This window comes from Mytilus californianus, unplaced genomic scaffold (genome assembly GCF_021869535.1).
Source record: "Mytilus californianus isolate M0D057914Y unplaced genomic scaffold, xbMytCali1.0.p SCAF_5, whole genome shotgun sequence".
Taxonomy (NCBI): Eukaryota; Metazoa; Mollusca; class Bivalvia; order Mytilida; family Mytilidae; genus Mytilus; species Mytilus californianus.
Window position 1 is genome coordinate 21,369,557 of NW_026262701.1, and position 23,866 is coordinate 21,393,422.

At 33.1% G+C, this 23,866-nt stretch overlaps 1 protein-coding gene across 1 annotated transcript; it reads left to right on the plus strand.

The window, feature by feature from the left end:
- Positions 1 to 254: 254 nt before the first annotated feature.
- Positions 255 to 10,792, plus strand: LOC127702680 (uncharacterized). The gene is made up of 2 exons (XM_052206980.1): positions 255 to 710; positions 9,022 to 10,792. Exon 2 carries the CDS (start codon positions 9,081 to 9,083, stop codon positions 10,545 to 10,547), a length of 1,467 nt encoding a protein of 488 aa, XP_052062940.1. The 5' UTR covers positions 255 to 710; positions 9,022 to 9,080; the 3' UTR covers positions 10,548 to 10,792.
- Positions 10,793 to 23,866: the final 13,074 nt, after the last annotated feature.

Below are 23,866 nucleotides of genomic sequence, written 5' to 3' on the forward strand. Positions count from 1 at the left end.
ATTTTTGTGCTATTTTCACATTTCTTGATCGGTGTGAGAAAAATATTTCTCCTCACTAGTGAAATATTTGTTCTCGTCAAATGATTGGTCGAAATTTAATTACAACGTCAGATTTTCTTGGGTTTCTTCTGAATTTCCCTATTGTGACGTTATGAAAAAAGGCGACCAAACCTGATGACGTCACATATAAAGAACACAACTTTCTGCAAATCTTTGAAAAGGATAAAAATCATTAAGAGAAACAGATTTCACCACTATAACTCGTGTATTACGATATTTCTCCACTCTCAACAGTTAAATTTTAATTATTTAAAAAGCTCGGCAAGCCTCACGCTTTAAATATTACAATTTAACTGTCTCGAGTGGAGAAATATCGTAACACACTTGTTGCAGTGGTGAAATCTATATTTCCACGCTTTACATGAGAAAAACGAAAAATTGATAAGCTGTAATTGGATCAATACATTGCAATTTTAGAATAATTATTATTACATCGAGTCCATTATACAACAGTTTTATCTTACAGGTAAAGTTTGTGTCATCCATACAGGACCATACAATTGTAAAACATTCAATCACTTGTGTAACTGATTGATCATAGATAACATGTTTAAGATTACCGGAAAACAACGATAACCTTGAATCAACATTTACGACATGTAATGGAAAATCGAAGTAAAGTAGTTCGTCATAAACTGCCACGCGTCCAAGTAAGTACACATGTAAATAATATGAACGACTTTAATAGAGGTTTTATTTGCTTTATTGATTCATGTATATTGGTAAAAACTTTCAACAGGTTGTTTGACAGACCAAACCTATAGTTGCACACTTATCATTGTCAACAGGCTGCGAAAAGGGGATGGTGGAAATGGGGGATGGGGGTTTAATAGACGTATTTACACTTGTATGCAAATTTGTCCGCCATTACGTAAAATCACATAGGTTCCCGTAAACTTTGACATCATAATTCAAAACATTTGACGTCATAATTAAAAAGTGATTGTTGTCTGACGTCAAAAGGTGATTCGGAGTAGATCTAAGGTCATTCGGAGGCAAAATATAGCTAAATACCAAAAGTGTAAATACGTTTATTTACCGTACTCTGAAAGCACGTCAGGTCTTCACTTCTTCCACCCAAAAGTGCTATACATATTGACCCCTGAAATTCCTGAAATTCCTGTTTATATAATATTGCTTTATAATTTCTTTTATGGTGACCAGGCGCGGATCTAACCATTTTGAAAAAGGGGGTTCCAACCCCCGAAACACCACGAAACGTTCAAATAATAACAAAACAAAAAAAGAATAATTTTTAAAAAAAAATTTTTTAAATCGAAAACTGAGGAGAGGGGGTGGTGGTTCCAACCCCCGGACCCCCTAGATCCGCAAATAGTGATTATGAAAAAAATGCCCTCTCCCCTACTACTTGAAAAGCCACGGTATACTATAAAGATTTTGTTCTGCTTTTTAATGTAAAATGTATAAGTCTTCGTTCATTTCCCCTTATTTAGCTCACCTGGTCAAAAGGGCCAAGTGAGATTTTTTCATCACTTTGCGTCCGTTGTTGTCCGTCTCCGTCGTCGTCCGTTAACTTTTACAAAAATATTCTCTTCTGAAACTACTAGACCAAAGTTAACCAAACTTGGCCACAAACATCATTAGGGTATCTAGTTTAAAAAATGTGTCCTTAAAGGGGCACTAGCTACGAGATATAAAAAAATTATAAAATATGATTTTTTTGTTCAATCATTAATGAAAATGGAATAGTGAAATAATAATTCGCTTTTAGCAGCCAGTATTGTCTAATTTTGTCAAAATAAGCAAATAAATATTGATGATGAATTATTCACTTGCAAGTGAATAATTCGACCTCATTGAATCCGTATTCATGAGAACTTCAATTTAACCCCTTAGATAGAGTTGGATAACGCAGGAATTGTGTGCACGTTTGATTATTTAAAGGAAAAGAATGTCAACATTGTGATTGAAAGTAAACAAAGGTAATTCATTTAATTGACTGATTCGATCCTAAAAAAAAAATCATTCTTATACAGGTAAAAATGATGATAAACATATATTTTTAATCTATAAATGAAATAGATATAGAAGAATCCAATTCCACGATTTGCGCTATCTATTTATTTCTTTATTTATGTGTGTATCCCTTATATGGGCATCGGTGGTTTTCGGGAGGTCAACTCGACAGTTAATTAGATGGCGTTTAGACTTTAAAACACACAAAACGAAGCTACATATTATCGACCCTATGCCTTGTAAATCGTTTATTTTAGATTTTTTATAATTTGGATAAATGTTTTACATTGTTATATAACATATATGAGAATTTGAGTCAAATCGGTGAACATGAATTTGACAGCTAGTGCCCCTTTAAATGACAAATTTTACCATTTTTTTCATTTTTGCCTATTATCTTGAAAACTAATATAGCAAAAATAATTAGCAAGACAAGTTCTACAAAAAAGTCTCTTTTATGAGCTATTGAAGTCTTATATGAAAAGAAAATGGGTGTTATGGGGCAAAATATTTTACCCTGTATCGTATGGAAAAAAACCAAGGAGTCCGAACATTATTAACCTCACCTAAGACAAAATCTACAACCAAGACACTACATGGAGGAAATCATCTGACGACTCCTTATTGGAGTTATTGCCCTTTAATGACAATTTTTACCAATTGTTTTGCGTTTTGTCTTATATGATGAAAATTATAATAGAGTAATAGACACGTTAAATAACAAAAATGACAGCAAGGCAAGATCTACTAACAAGTCAAATTTTGCCGATATAGTTGGTAGATTGTCACCCTCTTTGGTGTTTTGATCAAAAACGAAAGAAGATAGAGATAAACTAAAAACTAAATGATCAGCAATACAAGATTAACAAAAAAAAAAATTTTTGTCACGAATTCTATTCTCATCTACAATGTTGGAGAGTGTCCTTTGTTGAATATGCACATAGACCAAGGTGAGCGACACAGGCTCATTAGAACCTCTAGTTGTACAATGCAATGTTGCCATTCATTTCCGTGTTTACACGAAGTAATAGCCTATATAAAAATTCTGTAATTGATCATGCAATTAGAATTTCATTTGTACCTTTTTTCCCTTGTATATATATTTGACATATCAAAAAGGAACCCATTCCAGTAGCACGTCTGTGTATACCTTCATACAAGAAGAGACCCCCCTCCCTCACCTATATATCACTTTCAAATTTTCATACTTAGCCCATTTCGTCAGGTCTACAATTGTCCAAGGGAAAAAAACTTGTGTTAAAATTTTGCAATAACAGAATCAAATCGGTTATTGCCCAAAAGACTATTATGAATATTTTTATGACGGGCGCATTACATTTGCGCGCATTTTGGGATTACATTTTTTACGTTTGCGCACAGCTTTTTATTACATTTGCCGCGCGTTCATTTTACAGGTAATACAGGTAAATATAAAGATAATTGATAGTAAATATGTCGATAGGTATTAATTTTGAATACATTTATCATTTCAAATTATATAATTTTTCAAATCGAATTAAAAAAAATATATATATTAATTGATCCTGAGAAATCCAATAAACGCGTAAGACATTCATATAACTTAATTAGGAATATTGCAGAGGGAATAGTATTAGTAAGAGTAGATGCAAGTAGAAGTGAGAAAGAGAAACCAAAGTATTGATGGAACAATTCCGAAAAAAACAGACGGGAGAAGTTGACAGAATTTAGTAGAAGTTGACAGAATTCAGCTTCAAATATTTAGCACGTACCGACATGTAAATTCGGAACTTTTAAAATTCAGATTTGCTACGTTTTTAAATAGATTAGTATAATTTACCTGTGTTTTCCTGCAAAATGAATGCGCACGAATGTAATCAAAAGCTGCACGCAAACGTAATGTTTTTATGCGCAAATGTAATAGTAATGCGTGCTATTGTAAAGCAGGAACAAATCCGCTGTTACCTTCGTACTTTTTCCGTTTTGGAATTTTTAGTTTGCAGTGATATCCTACTTCTCATTGAAATAATTTTTTTTTGAATCACTACCTTTTCATTAATTTGCCCCAGAAATTGCAAAAATAGTAAACATTTAAGTCTTTCAAAAGTTATACAGAGATATATAGCTTAATCACTCAAGTGCAAAAATATCTTTTATGATGTAAGTATCATAAACATGATAAACTGGACAACAATATTAATTTTGATCCAAACTGTCATTTGAAAATGATAACGTAAATTTGATTATCCCGGATGCTTGTTAAAACCAACAACAAATTGGCAGTATTTGGCCACAGCCTTTAATACTATTTAAATTTATACATATTGTTTATAAGTGATCTCAATATAAATGTATGAATGTGCCGCAGATCGCTGGCAATTTAACTGTCAGTGGTATATCTGAAAATATGAGGTTACCGGCATATCGCTGATTATGGCAACCGTACTATCAAATATATATATAAATGACAACCACAGATTGTGGTAACTGAATATAAGATTAAAACAATTTGGATCACCGTGGGAACACAGGTGATGGATTAAAACCCTTACATTGTTCATCTGTAGTGAATGATACTATTTATAAAACGAAATGTTTTTTGATGCAGCGAATTCTGCAAATCAGAGCACATTTGTACATCATTCTATGAGGACAGTTCTTTTTACATCAATCGGAATTCTTCATATGTCTATTTCGCAAAATGCATGTAGGCGTCCAGAAATGTCAACTCAAACATCACCTGAAAAGATAACATAAACCAAAGCAGTTTCTAATTCTAATTATATTTACAAGACAGAAAAATTTGCAAAATTTTTTTATTGCATGTTCAATATCAGTTACAAATTTCTTTACTGATATTCTCAAGTATTGACGCTCTTTTCCTGCATTAAATTCACATTTCAAAGATTCGACAACATATATTTTATCTTGCTCCTTTAAATTTCAGTTTGGTGTAAGGAGTTTAGAGCTTTGGTGTAAGAAGTTTAGAGCATGACAATTAAATATGCAACATAGTTGCAAAACAATATCAGTCATTGTAATTTTCAAGTGTTTCTTCTGAGAGATGTCCTTCATTATTAGTGTATTGTTACTTCTGAAGTATCTGTTTTCTGTTCCGATGCAAAACAGTATCCATATTTGAAAATCAACACAACAATTTTTTTTTTATTATTACTTAAATGGCATGTGTACCTACAGGCACTCTGCAGAATCATCCCCTGCACAAGTCATTATAAAAATGGCCAATCACACAACTCTGTGTCCACACTTGTTATATTTACTAAATAGTCAAATTACTTGGAGGGAGGGAGGGTTTTTGGTTTTATATTTGAGTTCACTGTCTTCTGCCTTCCTCCTTGGATCTAAATTGAAAAAAGGCTTGTTACGTCAGATTTTATGGTTCAGTAACCACCAATGAGATTATGGTATACTTAAACTCACTAATAACCAAACAAAACATATATGGTACAGCGCACCGTGATAACTGATTTTAAGTACAAGACTTAAATTCTATTAGATAAAGAACCGAGCCATGACCAATTTATTATGGTTGACTAGATTCCAAATCTTAGTATATCAAAGTAGCAGTGGTTGTATTTAAGGTGAGAGGTACGTAAATGAACGCCTCTAGCGGAAAACGGGAAAATGTGCGTTCGTTATGAGAGTTATCTCCCTTACACAAGAAAAATATTTTCAAGATGTCGGAAGGTATTCCGCTTCGTCGGAAAAATGGTCAATTCGGTGGAAAAGTATTGAATGCTTCTCATCAAAATATAACAAAAAGTGTAGTAATTGTAAATGAAATGTCTTGTCCGAGTGAAACATTGCTTCCCTTCCAAGAAAATGAAAGTAATTTGGCATGGCGTGATGGTCGAAGAGTGGTTGTGTTGGGTTTTTCTAGCTGACCAACTTAAAGCTTGCAAGAACTGCTATGCACCATTGTTTCTACACAACTGTTTAAAAGAACAAAAATACGGTCTCGGAAGTATTTTGTATATACCTTGTGGTAGCTGTCCCTACACAAACTTAATAAACACTGGTAAACGGCACTGATCAGAGACTTCAAAAAAGGGAATGTTGATATGGGACGTGAATACAAAATGTAGTATGGGTAAGAATATTACAAACACTTGCATATACACACAATAACAAATCAAAGCTCACACTATAACGTTGACTTTTTTATTTTTATTTTATTTATTGAAATTCCATAGCAAATAGCCTATAGTCGAAGACTTACACTAACAGTTGCATACAAAAATTCTCTAAACAACTGTCAACACTAAGAGATATTCAACTCTCGACAAAAAAGAGGAAATACACTGTTATATGCTTAATAATGATATTCTTGATTTGATATTCGTGTTAGATAATCACTTTCTCACATAAATATAAACATTTGGATGTGTATACAAACAAAAAACCGTTGTTTACAGTGCTTTCTTTCACGTCCGCAATATGGTCTATAAATAGAAGTGGAAAGTGCTAGTACTGAGTGTGAAAAATAAAGGATTAGAGCAAATAATTTTTAATAAAAATATTGAACAAGAGTTTTAAATTGCTGCGTGACATGAAATTTGCGGAATTTCATCAGAAGGGTTAAGCAAGAGAAAAGGAAAAGAAAATTGAACGCGAATCGAAATGGGGATAGGACCTTGTGCACGGACAAACGGGAAGTAAAATGGTCTTTCAAAATGAACGAAAAATTATAAAAAAAAAAAAGTTTACACGTTGCTCTTTAGTCAATTTGAAATGAACATTGTGAATAATGAGTTTCAAGCATGAAAATACGCGAAGGAAAAATTACAAATCCACTGCTCGAAAATTATCCTTTAGGTGTAATATCACCAATGATTTTCCCCCATTAGTCTTTGTTAAATTTGCACTTTTCAAAAAATTGTGCAGAATTTATCTTAGTTTCAAATAAAGAAATACTCGGCATGAGTAAAGTTTGATCCTGTCCAGTACTATAGAAAATATTTCACATAACATTTCATTGCATATAAGAAAATAACCATCACTGGAAATTTTCACCTCTTTTTTTACCTGTGCACAAGCTTTAGTAACCATGTAACCTAAAGTTTCCAAAATATTCTATAGAAACACCAAATAAAAAAATAATGGTGCTTAGAAACACCCAAGATATATATGTTTAGGACCCGGAATTTTTTTTACTGCAATGAAATGTAGGATTAATTTCCTACAACTGTCAAATTCAAGGGAATGTTTTTTTTCATTGACGTAAACCCAACACTGATTGAAGAAATAAGTTATACATGTCGAGGGTCTCATATAATCCGTAAAAAAAATAATAATCGGTAAATAATACTTTTTTTCAGACAGGATAATTATTCCATAGGCGCTATAGCGCATTAGTTTAGAGGAACACATTATAATCAAAGAGACACCTTTATGAAGCGGTCGTTGTCTTTGTGTGACAATATTTCTATTTTGGTAGACGACGATTCTGCTGATGGAGATTTGACGTTGCGTAATCTTTTTCGGCAACGTCATGCAATTTCTATCTTTCCCGTCGGCAACACCCTTTCAACGGCTGATATATAAAAAGGGAGTTCGGTAACCATAGGAAAATTATATATCAATAGAAAGGAAAATTCTATAATAAAAACATTTAATTTTTATAGAAAAATCGTAGGAATGGTTTTAACTGCAGATTAAATTAAGCTTGAAATTTCTCATTTTTGGCGTAAATTTGACGTTATTTCTATGTACTTTATGGTGTTTACCCAACATTTTCAAATAACTGTAACTTTGAAAGTAGATCGGTTACCCACTTAAATTTTTCGATTTTTCTTTGTATTTTAAAAAGTTCTACGTGTATACAATTTCTTTAAAAAATCGCTGGACAAGCCATTTACGTACCTGTTACCTTAAACGTACTGCTTTTAACCAACATTTGTTTTCTTTCTTATTTATTTTCAAAGTTCAATAGTATATGCAACGTTTTGGCAATTATATGAGTTTCTGAAATATTATAAGCGATAGTTTATTGGTTATTATGTGTAACTGGTCAAGAGTTTGTATATTCTTAAGAAGAATTGAAATTTTGTATATGTACATGTGGAGACATGGCAGGGAATATTTGTACCTGTCGTAACCCTCTAGAGATTTTTTTATATTACAATCGATTCAACTTTGTTTCGTTTTAAAGTTTTTTTACATTTACTTCAAGTTTTAACACTACTTTTTCATAGAATCGTTGTTTAATAGTTGTTCATATCTGTCTGATATTTAAGATTAAACTGACATTACAAACTAGTCTTGGACCAATTAAAGAACGGGTGTGGGTGGAAGTTGTTTGAAATTCTTTGTTGGTTTTTAGAACAATCTTGTTTGTTGATGAATTTTAGCCTCATGATCTTTACTGTCCATATGCTTACTGGCGTGGGAGACGGCCGATGTATTGACATAACTATAAACTTTAATTAAGTAATGACGGGAAAAATTGGAATAATTTTCTTTTCAAAATTATTTCCAAACGTGAGGATAACATACCACACTATGCATGCTTAAGAGGCAAAATCATGCTGATTAGTTTAATCTTGTTTTTGGAGAAGCTTTACACAAGATATTTATTTTCATATTCAGCATTATAGATATTACACACACTTAACGTGTATGCTTGTTTATTTCAACTTACGATATCAGGGCATACAACACTTGTTTCTTTAAACAAATTGTTTAATTTCATATGTTGTACATGGCAGTTTTAATTTTATCATAAAAATTGTCAATCGGACATAAGAAAAACATCTAGGTAAAAAAAACCCACTTTTCATGCATCTGTACCTTAAAACACGAGTGAAAGTCAAAAGTAAATCCATCAAATGTGTGATAGCGGGAAACTTTCCAGTTATACAAAACATCATTTATTTTTTAGAATAAAATAATAAAAATTCTACATTTTTTGTTGAGTTTCAAGATTATTGTTTTTGAATTTTTCTTATACCTTGTGTATATAGGTATGTTTTTGTCTATTTCAAGATTCAAGATATCGAAAAAAACCAATGCCTGCATAAAGTAGTTATTCATTTAAAAAAAAAATGAACTGCTCACAGCACCAAGGTGAAAAATTACGCCTTTTTTGCAAAGAATGTGAAGATATCATATGTGTTCAGTGTTTGTTGGAGAATCATCAACAGCATAAGGTCAAAGGATTATCCGAATCACATGACATTATTCGGAGCAAGGTGAATGATTGGTGCTCAGACAATAAATTAGCAACTCAACATGATCTTGCAGAAACAAAAAAGCAATTAGAAGAAGCGATTGAAAAAAGTGTTCAAGATGAGGCGAAAATAGGAGAGGATATTCACAAGTGTGAAGTGCAGTGGAAGAACAAAATTGAGGTAGAGGTTAAGAATCTATTAGAGGCTTCAAAGGATGTCTTTGAGGAAGGCAGGAATCAGATTCATAGCTTACTGGATGAGGTTGAGTTTTGTAAAAACGAAATGGAAAATATTGTATCAGAGGACTCACTTATTAGATTATATTGTAGCTTGAAAAAATGTTCCATTAATAAAGAATGTTTAAAGTCAAAATATGAGAAAGTTACACCATTATTACAGCTGTATGCGCCGTCTGGTGACACATTGTTAGGTCGTATTGGAGAAGGTTGTTGTATGAGGAAGACAAATGATATATCTACACAAACATGTAGTCCTCATGAGCCTTTATCAGACGATAACATTATAACGGAAGTAGATAAGAAAGGTCTCTTAACCTTGATTCCACTAACAGATCTGGTAGTTCCGGTTACGAAAATTATTCCAGTAAGTACATCTGACGCATGGTTAATATCAGATAGGAAACTTTTTCGTCTAGACTTTTCTGGAATAAAGATGGCAGCTTATACTGAGGAAGTTGACGATATTGCTGTACTGAATAATGGAGATGTGCTTACTCTTAATCGAACAAAAAGCTTTATAAATCAGATCGACGCAAGAGGAAATGTAACACCCTTTACAAGTACGGATCCGTATATGCCGTTATGTATGGATTACGTCAAGTCTGACAACTCTGTTTTCGTATGGATGAGTAATAAGGATTCAAGACAGATGACAGTCTTTGAGACTACTGGAATTAAAAAGAAATCATTTACGCTGTCCACCAGTAAAAGTGAGAGTTCTTGCATGTCGGTGCACTCGAGTAACAATTTTAGCATTATATATGACGTAGAACAAACAACTGGGATAAGGAACTATGTTTATTCTTATAGCCTCGAACCAAAAACTTCGTATTCCTTCTCGGGTAAATCTGGTCAAAGCCCATATTTGCAATACGTCTGCAAAGGACTTTGTTACAATAACCACGGCAACATACTGGCAAGCGATATGCAGTTTAATACAATATATCAATTGGATGGAAAGTTACAGTTTCAAAAAATACTTCTTGGTAAAAATGATGGTCTTAGTTCACCTGCAGCGCTTGCATATAGAGAGGGTCACTTATGGATAGCTGATTCTAAAAGCTTAAGAATTTATGACTACCAAAATCTCATTTTTGCCTAGCGTTGTTTGTGTTTATGATACGAAAAACATAATTTTTCAACTGCATAATAGTTTGTTATTGACAACAGCTATGCTTTAAGGTTTATGTATTTAATTCGCTAGCTATGATACATTTTTGTCATTCAGGTCGATTTGATTTTCACATGGTAAACTCTGGACGCTTGCATATATACTGGAATATACATTGAACACATTTTGGTTCCTCAAAATGATGGTATCTGTAAAATAAAAGTAGTTTAGCTTTTTGTTTCGTTGGGTTGCTGTCTCATTTAAGAATCAGCCACATCTCTTTCTTTATATATTTGAAATTTTTTTTATGATAAAACAGTTGAAAATCCCATTATAAATGTACAATGTAATAGTCTTTAATATTTTAAAAATAAACATCAGCTGACAAAATTATTTACTGTTCACATAATTTAAGAATCATACCAAAAGAATTTTATATAAATTCATTATTGCCATTTTCCCACTTTTTGATGTTTGACTAACGCCCAGTGGCAAATATTTCATGCACAATCAGGACGAGTATAAAATGTTTTATACTGCGGCTAACACACTTCCTGTTGTGTTTATCTATCAGATATAGTAACATAGTGATATTTTGTGCAATGTCGATTTCATGTCAAGTGACCTTTTTTTCACACAATCTGGTGCTCGTTTAAAGGAGCATTAGCTAAGATTTTGACAAACATTTTAAATCTGATTCTTTTTGTTTCAAGAATTAGTAAAAGCAGAATTTTGAAATATTATTCCGTCAGTTTGACCCAAATTTGTCAAAATAAGCACACAAAACTTTGCTAATGTATTATTGACTTGCAAGTCAATAATTTAACCTCATTGGATCCGTATTCATGCGACCTTCAATTTAACCCCTTAAATAGAAATGGGTTACGCTAGATTGTACTAGGCGTGTTCAGCTATTGAAAGGAACATAATGTCAACATTGAAAGTGAAACAAGGGTGAACCATTTACTTGACTAATTCTATCCACAAAAAAACATTCTTATACATGTAGAAACGACGATTTACGTATTTTTTTAACCTATTATATGAAATCAAACAGACCTAGAAAAATCAAATTGCACATGCTCTCTATCTATTTATATTTATTCGTGTTTATATCGGTTTATATCATCGCCGGTAGTCCTTGGATGTCATCTCGATGGTTAATTAGATGGCGTCTAGACCTAAACAAACACGAAATGCTGATACATATTATCGAGTCCATGCACTGTTAATTATTCTTTTAAAAACCTTTTGTCATTTGTATATACGTTTTAGTATGTTATGAATCAAATACGAAGAAGAATTTGAGTCAAATCGGTGAACATACATTTGACTGCTAATGCCCCTTTAAGTACGGAATATAACTTTTATTTTGTGTTTACATGTTAATAACTATAATTGCAGCCATTTTAGCGACAGTATAGAATAGAAATAAATATCATTTGTTATCACATATTTGTTGCGAAAACATTGGGTTTTGCATATGCAATAACCGCAGATCTGACATTGACATTAATATTCAAGGACTATAAATTTGAACGGTTGGGGAGCTTCATTATAATGAAGTTATTTCAATGGAGGACAAACAAATGTATGATCTTACCAGACGGAATATTAAAACTCTTTCTTTTTACTTTTTAAAGCCTTTTGTATAATATGTGATAAATAGATTATAACATGTCCTTTTTCATATGGGCCCTGGTATTATCCCTCGACCCATATAAGCCCTCGGCTAGCGCCTTGGGCTAATTTGGGAGTCTCGGGATGATACCAGGGCCGATATGGAAAAGGACATGTTATAATCTATAATTATTGTATTCGGCCCTTAACTGTTTAAGGACTCAGTAGACCTCGCATTTCTCCACCTTTTAAGCCTCATAACATTGACATAATATTGTATATATAACTTTTTATATGTCAACCATTTGGTAGTCGATAACTACTATGTGTATAACAGTCACGAATAATAAATAAAGCCCCGATCACATGGTGATAATTTACATATGCATGTTATTATGCACATGTGCAGATTTGCCTGCGTACGTAAATGCAAGTATGCAATGCGTTCACATAATTTTTGTCGAGCCTGTTCTGTCGCAAAAAGCGAGACATAGGGATAGCAATCCGGCGTCGTTAAGTAACTACGTATACTTAAAGGCTTTTAATATTTCAGAAGGTAGAAAATATGGACGCTTCATACTTTTTATATATGTGCCTTATGTTGTGAAGTTACCGTTTGTCATATGTCCATTGTCCTTGACCTCATTTTCATGGTTCAGTGACTACTTGAAAAGTAAAGTTTTTTTGTAATCTTAATTATGAGTAATAGGATAACTATATTTGGTATGTGTGTACCTTGCAAGGTCTTCATGTCTGTTCGACAGTTATCACTTGACCTCGACCTCATTTCATGGATCAGTGAACAAGGTTAAGTTTTCGTGGTCAAGTTCATATCTCAGATACTATAAGCAATAGGTCTACTATATTTGGTGTATGGAATGATTGTAAGTTGTCCAACTGGAAGGTGTCATCTGACCTTGACCTCATTTTCATGGTTCAGTGGTTAAAGTCAAGTTTTTGTGTTTTGGTCTGTTTTTCTGATACTGTGCAATAGGTCAACTCTATTTGATGTATGGAAATATTTTACGATGTACATGTCAGTCTGGCAGGTTTTATTTGACCGTGACCTCATTTTTACGGTTCATTGCTCAATGTTAAGTTTTTGTGTTTTGGTCTGCTTTTCTTAAACTGTAAGCAATAGGTCAACTATATTTGGTGTATGGAATGATTGTAAGGTGAACATGTATTTCCAGCTTTGTTTATCTGACCTTGACCTCATTTTCTTTGATCATGTTAAGTTTATGTGATACGTGTAGTAAAACTTTATATTTAGGACTATTAACATAAAATCAATGGTCAGTAAAGCAGGCGAGACATTTCAGCGTTTGCACTCTTGTTATACCTGGGGTGTTTTGCATTTTATACACATTAGACATAAAAAGAATTGGTATTTGTCAAAGATGTGATATCTAATTTCAAAATGGGCAGATATGTCTAATACCAAAGGAAGAATACAACAAATGGAAGTTTTTAACGACCTTGACTGGCTATACAGCCCTTGCACGGTCGGAAGGAAGAATAGAAATGTGATCCCCTTTTATATAGTTGCAGGTATATCTATAGGTTAGTCTTGCAGAAATGATACTTCGAGAAGGTGGCGCTTTTAGATATAATGGGGTCGCATTGTGTTTGAATAGAAGTATCTGAAATGCTAAGTCCTTAAATCAAAACTGATTTTAAATTTTCATTTTTCATTTTTTTTAGTAAATGCAAATATTCATCTTCTTATATATTATGAGGCTTTTAAACTTGGGACAGGATGGGGGTCTAAACGATATAGGTTACAAATAGAGGATAACTGGTACCTATACATTTCGACATGAATGGTTCTCTTGCTGGAAAGTGCTGGACTGCAGTCTCCTAGCTTGGGACACGAAAAGTAAGAATATGAGTAATAAAATCAGATACGTTGGTTCATATTTTTTCAGCTATCCCAATATAATAAGGTTATGGGGTTATTATCCAGAAAACATTTTTTTCTGAACTGATTTCAGTCTTTTTCTAGCGACGACGACTTAGACCATGGACAATGTCTTCTGAAAAGCAGTTCTACAGTAATAGTCCGGTAACACCGTTTCAGCATTAGTTAGTATGACCTAAAACGTAAAAATCAATAGGCTTCTTCCTTTCGTATGTGATCATGTTTCCAAGGAAGTTTAGATATATGTACATATAAAGTACTTGATTTATGACCCGGAAACCATGATGACTTACAAACGGACCTGATGCAATCTGTCATCAAGTTTGAATAATGTGCATCAAGGGGTTCTGTCATAGATATAAGAAGATGTGGTATGAGTGCCAATGAGACAACTCTCCATCCAAGTCACAATTTGTAAAAGTAAACCATTATAGGTCAAAGTACGGCCTTCATTACGGAGCCTTGGCTCACACTGAACAGCAAGCTATGAAGGGCCCCAAAAAATTACTAGTGTAAAACCATTCAAACAGGAAAACCAACGGTCTAATCTATATAAAAAACGAAAAACGAGAAACACTTATGAACCACATCAACAAACGACAACCACTGAACAACAGGTTGCTGACATTAGGACAGGTGCAAACAAATGCAGCGGGTTTACACGTTTTAACAGGCGCCAACCTTCACACTAACCTGAAACAATAGTGTAACATCACAACATGGAAATACACACTATAAAATATCAATTGAAATGGCTTAACTCAATCAAAAGACGTAATGTAAACCCAAAATCAATAAAAAGGGGGGAGATGTAAAACAATATCAGAAAGACAACCATAACTTTGGACAAAATGCCGACAAATAGAATAACGTTCACAGGTAAATAAAAATAATTTTGTTATAAGATATACACGGAGTACGAAAATTTATTTACAAAATAAATAGTTTTGTTGTTCATAGTACGAGAACAGAAGTGAAAATTTATGGTCATACCAAACACTTATCAAATGTGGTATATATTATGAGACACAAATTATGAGACGAGATATAACACTAAATAAGTAAACATTTAATAACAAAATTGCATTACAAATTGTATCAACAGGTCAAATTAAAACGAAAGTACGATTTGAGAGTACTCGCATTTACTGAAATCTAGTTAAAAACCAAAATCAATTAATAATAAAAAATCATACATCTGAGACTAAAATCAACTTAAACTCATCCCAGGGATTTAGTGTTTTAACGTCATGGACAGTCAAAGAAGACACGACTTGTGCAATGCCAAAATAAAAGTATCAACAGGCAGCAGAATAGTTAACCCTTAAATAAATATGTATGATGTTATATAAAGATAAAGTAATCTCTATATAGAAAATGAACGTGGATGTGCATATTTACTATGGTTACATATTTGCATGTGTGTGTACTTGTGTTATCCATTCCAGATTTACACATACTGTATTTCTACATACGCATGTTTATTAACATATTACATATGTATATATGTACGCACTTGAACGTGTTTTAAGACGATCTTGGAGTTCGATGCCAATTAAGAAAAAGAAGACTTCAAAAGTAACAAGTAAGCCTTTAAAATAATTCCATGTACAAACATAAATGAAACTTTCTAAAAGGGGCATTAGCTGACCCTCTCAAATTCATGTTCACCGATTTGACTTAAATTCATATTTTTGATTTATAACATACTAAAACGTTTATCCAAACTATAAAAAGTATAAAATAAACAACTTACGATGCATGGACTCTATAAAATGTATCAGCATTTCGTGTGTATTTTAGTCTAGCCGTCATCTAATTAACCAAAGAATGAGCTTTTTGTGGACTACTTTTGTCAACTAAATGGTTAACTCTTGTTTCACTTTCAATGTTGACATTCTTTTCCTTTTAATAGCTGAACACACACGGGTTATTCGTAACCCATCTCTAGCCAAGGGGTTAAATTGAAGGTCACATGAATACGTATTTAAAGAGGTCAAATTATTTACTTGCAAGCGCTGTTTCGTAGCTTATTTTGACAAAATTGAACCAAACTGGCTGCTAAAAGCGAATTATTATTTCACTTTCATTACTGGTCTTATCCGGGAGGCTTTGGCCTATTACTAAACCAATTTCTTAAAAAGTTTTACCCAACTGCAGTATGTATTCACCTTTACAAACTGATCAACTGGTAAAACAGTGTAGTTAATTGCTTTATTAAAAATTTGTTAGTGTGAAGTGAGTGCAATGAAATAAAAACTAATGCTTACCATCCAAGTCCAGTTATTTAATGTCTGTGTCATGAAATTGAAATAAACCTACAATAATATGAGGGACTGGTTTATAAAGGTCTGACTTGGATATGATAACTTCTAATATAAAGACATTTTATACTTAATTAGTTCTAAACATTGTTTTGTTGGTCAATAACTTATTGTTTTGTTAAAGCCTTCTGGATAAACACTGTAATGATTGAACAAAAAATAAATCACATTTTAATATTTTTTATATCTCGTAGCTAATGCCACTTTAAAATTAGTAAACAAAGTGAACGATTCTAAAAACCATAACGACAAAACATAGATCCTTACGGTAAAGTCATAAAGATACCTGGGGTTCTTTTCATAAAAAATGTTACCACAAAAATCAATCGTTATGTTTACTGAAATGTTCATGACTTAAGAGCATTTTTCTAGTAAGATATTTTGTGAAATTAATCGCAGGCTTATAAAGTATTATGACAGACGTGCGTTTCGTCTATGAAGACCAATATAGGACGCTCGAATCAAAATCGTTGGAAGGCCAATAATTGAGAAGTTGCATTGCAAATACATTATTCGCGATTTTTTTTTGGTCATATAAACGTTTACATAATTCTATCATAAATATAGAGATTTATTGTTGAAGTATGACCGTATCCTCAGTACTTAAATAAAAAGTGGAACCTCACACTAAGCTTATTAATAGTTATACCATTTATAAGTACACAAGTTTAGAAACTGTCCTTTAAATATTTCATTTGGGTTTAATAGAGTTGTAATTATTCGGGTACAGTTAAGTGTTTTTCCTTTATTAATATCAATTTTGTTTAAACATATTTTATTTGCAAAAGTAGCAAAAGGGATTGGACACAAGTTATAACAACATTAGTGACGTCCTCTCCCTCAATTCAATTCACCAAGTTATTTTTTTTGCAATTGTTTTTGGTAGTTTTGTCCTATCATTCTCTATTCTGTAAACCCCACACAGACCCTCATACAAGTTCCTGTTGAATTTTTTGTGTAAATTTTTTCGATAAATGCAGCCGCTCCATCCTTTCATCTTCCCTTCGCAGTTCCCCTCTGGACTACAATTTTTGATACTTTACTGAAATATATATATTGGAGAGCCATTTGCATATGATATTTGTTGAGTCCACCTCGTTAAACCGACTGGATATTTTTTCCCCTTTTACTAGCATCCCACTTAATAAGTCTTGTATTGCATACTTGTACTTGACCTGTAAAAGAGAGGCGAAAGATGGGACATTCAAACTCATTAGTCGAAAATAAACTGACAACGCCAAATCTAAAAAAGAAGAAGACAAACAGACAAACAACAGTACACAAAAACACAACATAGAAAACGAAAGACTGAGCAAAACGAGCCCAACTAAAAACGGGGGGTTATCTCAGGTGCTCCGGAAGAGTAATCTTCACAAATAATTTTTCACCGACCAATCATCCTTTGTTTGTTTGTTTGTGGAGACCCGTTAGTTCTTTATATGGACAAATAATTATTTTTCAACATAATTCAAAAACAGTTTTTTTAAATCACGGTTTTTCATTATTTTTTTTATTGATACTAAATAAAAACAAATGATATCATAGTTTTCACTTCCATACATATATATAAAACACATGAAAAGTTAATATAAAACAATTCATCAGAAAAAACTAACCCCTCCATACCCCCTCCGCAAAAACAAAACACACACACACAGAAAAGGAAGGAAGAAAGATGAATGATCGGTGTCCAAAGTTTTTCCTTACTTGGGACAGACAGACATATAAATATACACTAGTTATTATATTTAATTAATTGTCAACAAGAGGCTGTCAGAGTGACAGCAAACCGGATTTTCCTGAAGAGGTCGAACACTGAACAGTTGAGCAAGTATGGACACAACATTTAAGCTAAAAACAGCTCTGAATTTGGATTGTGATTGAATATTTGACACAGCATAGGTTTGTGACACAAAATGAATGTGGTCAAAGAACTGAAAAATTTGAAATTGTACATTTACCTATTATGGTCCAATATCCAAAATCTAAGTACATTGTTAGAATCAGCATATCAAAGGACCCCAAGAATTCAATTTTTGATGAAATAAAACAAAAGTTTAATTTAGGACCTTTTGGACCTCAATGTAAACCAATTTGAGAAAGGACCCCAAAATCCAAAATCTCTAAATACATGGTTAGGTTCAGCATTTCAAAGAATCCCATCAATTCAATTTTTGTTGAAATCAAACAAAGTTTAATTTTTGACCCTGATTTGGACCAACTTGAAAACAAGGCCCAAAAATCAAAAAAATTAAATACAGGTTTAGATTCAGCACGTGAAAGAACCCTATATATATATTCAATTTATGTTGACATGAAACACAGTTTAATTTTGGACCCCGATTTGGACCAACTTGAAAACTGAGGCCAATTAAAATAAAAAATAAATCTGTCATTCCAATTATAATTTTGTTAGTTGATAATAACCACATGTTTGTTATCTTGATAAAAGGTGGAAATTATTGCATGAATAAATTAATAGTAAATACATTGTCCTAATCCAAATCCAAATACATGTACAAATGTGTATATTTAGTTAATTGTAAAAATCTATTATACACATTGTGTGTAGTTTTATAGGAAGAAAAAAATAGGTTAGAATCTAATGAAAATGATATTTGCAAATCTGGACCCCCAAACAGGATCAAGTAAAAAAAAATTGCAAATCTGGACCCCCAAACATGATCAAGTAAAAATTAAACATTAATACACACAACAAAAAGAAAATACCACATAACAACTGTGACATCTACCTTCAAAACACACAACTTTAGAAAAAAATTGCTATAAAGAAGTTTTTGACAACGCCTGACTAAAATCAATTGAACAGATACAATCATTGATAGACTATCTATCCATATACTTATTAATTACACCATTTCTGTTCAAAGGGAAATAACTCAAAATAAATAAATCATATAATAAGAATCACTTTTGCTACTGAAAGGTCTACAACTCAACAACGAGAACAGCTAAAATCGTGAAAATTTAACTTGACCTTCATTTAGTCACAGGAAACAACATATCTAAATTTGAAAAGATTTCGTCAAAGCGTTTTCATGTAATCGAACGGACACTGTTTGGCAGCCGAAGCCCGCCCGCCCGCCCGCCGTACATCCCCAAATCAATAACCGATTATTCTTTCGAAAATCCGGTTAAAAACGTTCTTTCAAGATCGAGCATTGTACAACTTAACGTATGTAATGATCTTAATCTAGATCCTTCAACTGATATTGGTTCAAACAATCCTTATAATTTTATAAAGGAAACGGTCAATACCTGTCTTAGACTGACTATAGCTAGTTAGAATGCTCGAATTGTAAGGCACCGACCATTCATCTTTTGTAAGTGGAGTTCCCATAAAAAAACATAAACAATTATTTCCCGCGTTTAACAACAACAAAAAAAATATTTTAATAACCTACACGAAAACAAGTTTTTTCTCTCACTTCCCTCGGAAACAACATTTTTCAAGATATTTATAATCAAACGATTTATCTTTAAAAAACATCACCCCCCCTCCCCCCCCCCCCCCAAATAAAAAAACAAAAACAAAAACAAAAAACAAAAACAAAACCCCAAAAAATGGTGCGGTGTTTTTGCTGATATTGTTCGTTTTTTTGTCATATAAAACAATTGAATTTTGGAAATTAACAGACCTAGAAGTTTTGTGGCCCTTTTCCCTTGATTTTTTTTGGATCAATTTTGAATATTAATCTGGCACATCTGGTTTGATTACATTTTTTGATAAAAATAACGACAAGCTGAAATAAGAGAATTTAGATTTTATGTATTTATGCTTTTTGGGGGGTGGCGATGGAGTTTTATTCGATTCGAGGCTAACGAATATTTACAATATTCTGTAGTGGTTACGAAAACATTTACTATTTTCTGAAATATCTTTATAAATTTTAAATCCCTTTAAATCTATTTATTAATTTGGACTAAGAAATGCTAAATTTGAAACCGGCTTTTACCATTTAGTCAGTTGTGTTGTATGTTTATGTTGTATGTTTTCACAATTTTGGATGCTGCGTCCCAATTATTAAATTGTCACGTAAACCAATTATGTCGGTTTGTGTTGCTCACACAATGTTGTCAATATGACGGAACTATAAGCAACTGTCATGTAAGTGGGAGCTTTAGCTTGCTTTAAAACCAAGTGTAGCCCACCTTTTTCTTTGGAAAATAAACAAGTCAGGAATATAACAGTTGTTTTCCGTTTATTAATATAGTCGATCACTTAGTTTTGTCAGGTTTTATGGACTTACTTCCCCCTTTTTTAAATTACCTTGGAGTTCGGTATTTTTGTTATTATCTTTTTGTTTCTGATGTACAGTTGTTGCAGTAAACATTTATATTACATTTAATTTAGTTTCACTTTACATCAAATAGATATAAGAAGATGTGGTATGAGTGCCAATGAGACAACTCTCCATCCAAGTCACAATTTGTAAAAGTAAACCATTATAGGTCAAAGTACGGCCTTCAACACGGAACCTTGGCTCACACCGAACAGCAAGCTATAAAGGGCCCCAAAATTACTAGTGTAAAACCATTCAAACAGGAAAACCAACGGTCTAATCTATATAAAAAAAACAACGAGAAAACTTATGAACCACATCAACAAACGACAACCACTGAACATCAGGTTCCTGACTTAAGACAGGTGCAAACAAATACAGCGGGTTTAAACGTTTTAACAGGCGCCAACCTACACACTAACCTGAAACAATAGTGTAACATCACAACATAGAAAGACACACTATAAAATAGCAATTGAAATGGCTTAACTCAATCAAAAGACATATTAACAAAAATAAGTGAACATACACTGAACGAATAAATTTGATCTATGACACAATGTAAATACAAAATTAATAAACAAAAAAGAGGGGTTAGATATCAAACAATATCAGAAAGACAACCATAACCTTGGACAAAATGCCGCCAAATAAAATAACGTACACAGGTAAAAAAAAAATGTAGTAAGGTATACATGGAGTACGGAAATATTTTTTACAACATAAATAATTTTTGTTGTTCAAAGTACGAGAACAGAAGTGAAAATTTATCGTCATACCAAACACTTAAAAAAAAATAGTGAGACGAGATATAACACTAAATAAGTAAACAATAAATAACAAAATTGCATTACAAATTGTCTCAACAGGTCAAATTAACACGAAAGTACGTAAATGCGACAATAATTGGGAACCAGTAACAAAAATTGTGTAAACATACATCACAATTCACTAAAAAATTCAAACAATCACACGAATAACTTTAACAAAGACGCAGACAAAAAAGGTGTAGTAGTTGATAGTACATACAGTATATAGCACACACCTTCTGGATGAATTACAAATTAAATAAAATACAAGGGTTAACAAAATGGAAACAACACTGTAAAAGAAAAAAAAACTTTTGCGTCCGAATAGCTCCTTCTCCTCAGGACCCATCTGCACCAGGAACACTCAAAGCCAAAAACCCGATAGCTGAATGCATAAATACCGAGTCACGTCATAAGTCCTAAGACCATAAAAACACAATAGCACGAAGACAAACGAAGGAAAAACTGTTGAGCAAATAAAAAGACACACAACTTCAGCATCCAGAATCAATTACTCAAGATCATCTTGTATTATTGGTGTAGTAAACCCTGAATATTTATCTCTTAGGTCTTGGTTCTTTCCAATGAATTTTTGAGAGTTCTTTGACAAAACCCTGACTCATTTTTTGCTGAAACACCGGTGACGTTTAACAAAGTCTGACTAGCAGCAGCAAGCTCTTGAATAATGAATGAGTTGAGAAATGTGTACTCCATACGCGGGTGAAGTTGGTATATTGCTGCTTGCCTTAGGTGAGGAAAATTTATAATTTTCAAAATTGAAATCGTCTCGTTTGTCAAAAAATTCTGATACTGAGATGGTCGCTGTTGTCAAATTCGGGGTAAATGTCTAGAAATAAGGCGGAGGTGGATTGTTAATGGAAAGAACATCATCAATATACCTGTATGCGAAATTATATGATCTAGCTTCTTTGATCTTCTTGTATTTTACAAGTGTCTAAAGGAACTCCGACTCATATGAAAATAAAAACTAGAGGCTCCCAAGAGCCTATGTTGCTCACCTGATTCTACTTTGGTTTTGGAAATCATGTAAAAATATATTAAAATCAAAGTAACAACACTTGGACAGCACCTCATTAGGAACATTCATACCATGTTTGGTTTCATTCCATTCAGTCGTTCTCTAAAAGAAAACATTTGTATGTATTTCTAATAGGTCCTATGTTAAACTCAGTCCCCGCTGGCGGCCATCTTGGAGAATTGATCGACTACAAAGTTCCAACACTTGGTCAGCACCTTATAAGGAACATTCATGCCATTTTTTATTTCATTCCATTCAGTGGTTCTCTTAAAGAAGACATTTGTATGTATTGTCCATAGGGTCCTGTGTTTAACGAGGTCCCCCGCTGGCGGCCATCTTGGATCATGGATTGGCTACAAAGTAAAAACACTTGGTCAGCACATCACAAGGAACATTCATGCCATGTTTTGGTTTCATTCCATTCAGTGGTTCTCTTAAAGAAGACATTTGTATGTATTATCCATAGGGTCCTTTGTTAAACGAAGTCCCCTGATGGCGGCCATCTTAGATAATGGATCGGCTACAAAGTAACAACACTTGGTCAGCACCTCATAAGGAACATTCATGCCTTGTTTGGTTTCATTCTATTCGGTGGTTCTCTAAAAGAAGACATTTGTATGTATTGTCCATAGGGTCCTATGTTAAACGAAGTCCCCAGCTGGCGACCATCTTAGATAATGGATTGCCTACAAAGTAACAACAGTTGGTCAGCACCTCACAAGGAACATTCATGCCATTTTTGGTTTCATTCCATTCAGTGGTTCTCTAGAAGAAGTTCAAAATGTAAAAAGTTAACGACGACGATGGACGACGGACACCAAGTGATGAGAAAAGCTCACTTGGCCCTTCGGGCCACGTGAGCTAAAGAGTCGACAAGGAGAGGTGCACAGTTGGTTCCCATATGAATGCCGACAACCTGCTGGAAAATTCTACCTCCAAGTCCAACAAATATGTTGACAATGAGAAACTCAAGCATACTGATCACTTGTTCTTCGTTGTTGCATGTTTTATTTTCGACTTAATTTTTAACAAAATATGTAGAACTATAACACAAAACAATCACAATATAGCGTACGGTACAAGTTTTATGGAAGAAAGCATTGTGCATTATTTATTTAAGACGGGGTTTGAATTATCATGTGGTATTATGGTGTATAGGGCGAAAAAATTGAATGTTTTGGTAGAATATATTTCAGAGAATGACCGGGATTTAAAGTTTTCCAGAAGTTCTTTTGAGATTTTTTAGAATCCACATATGGTTTATGCCACTACGCGAGTAAACAGTTTCACAGT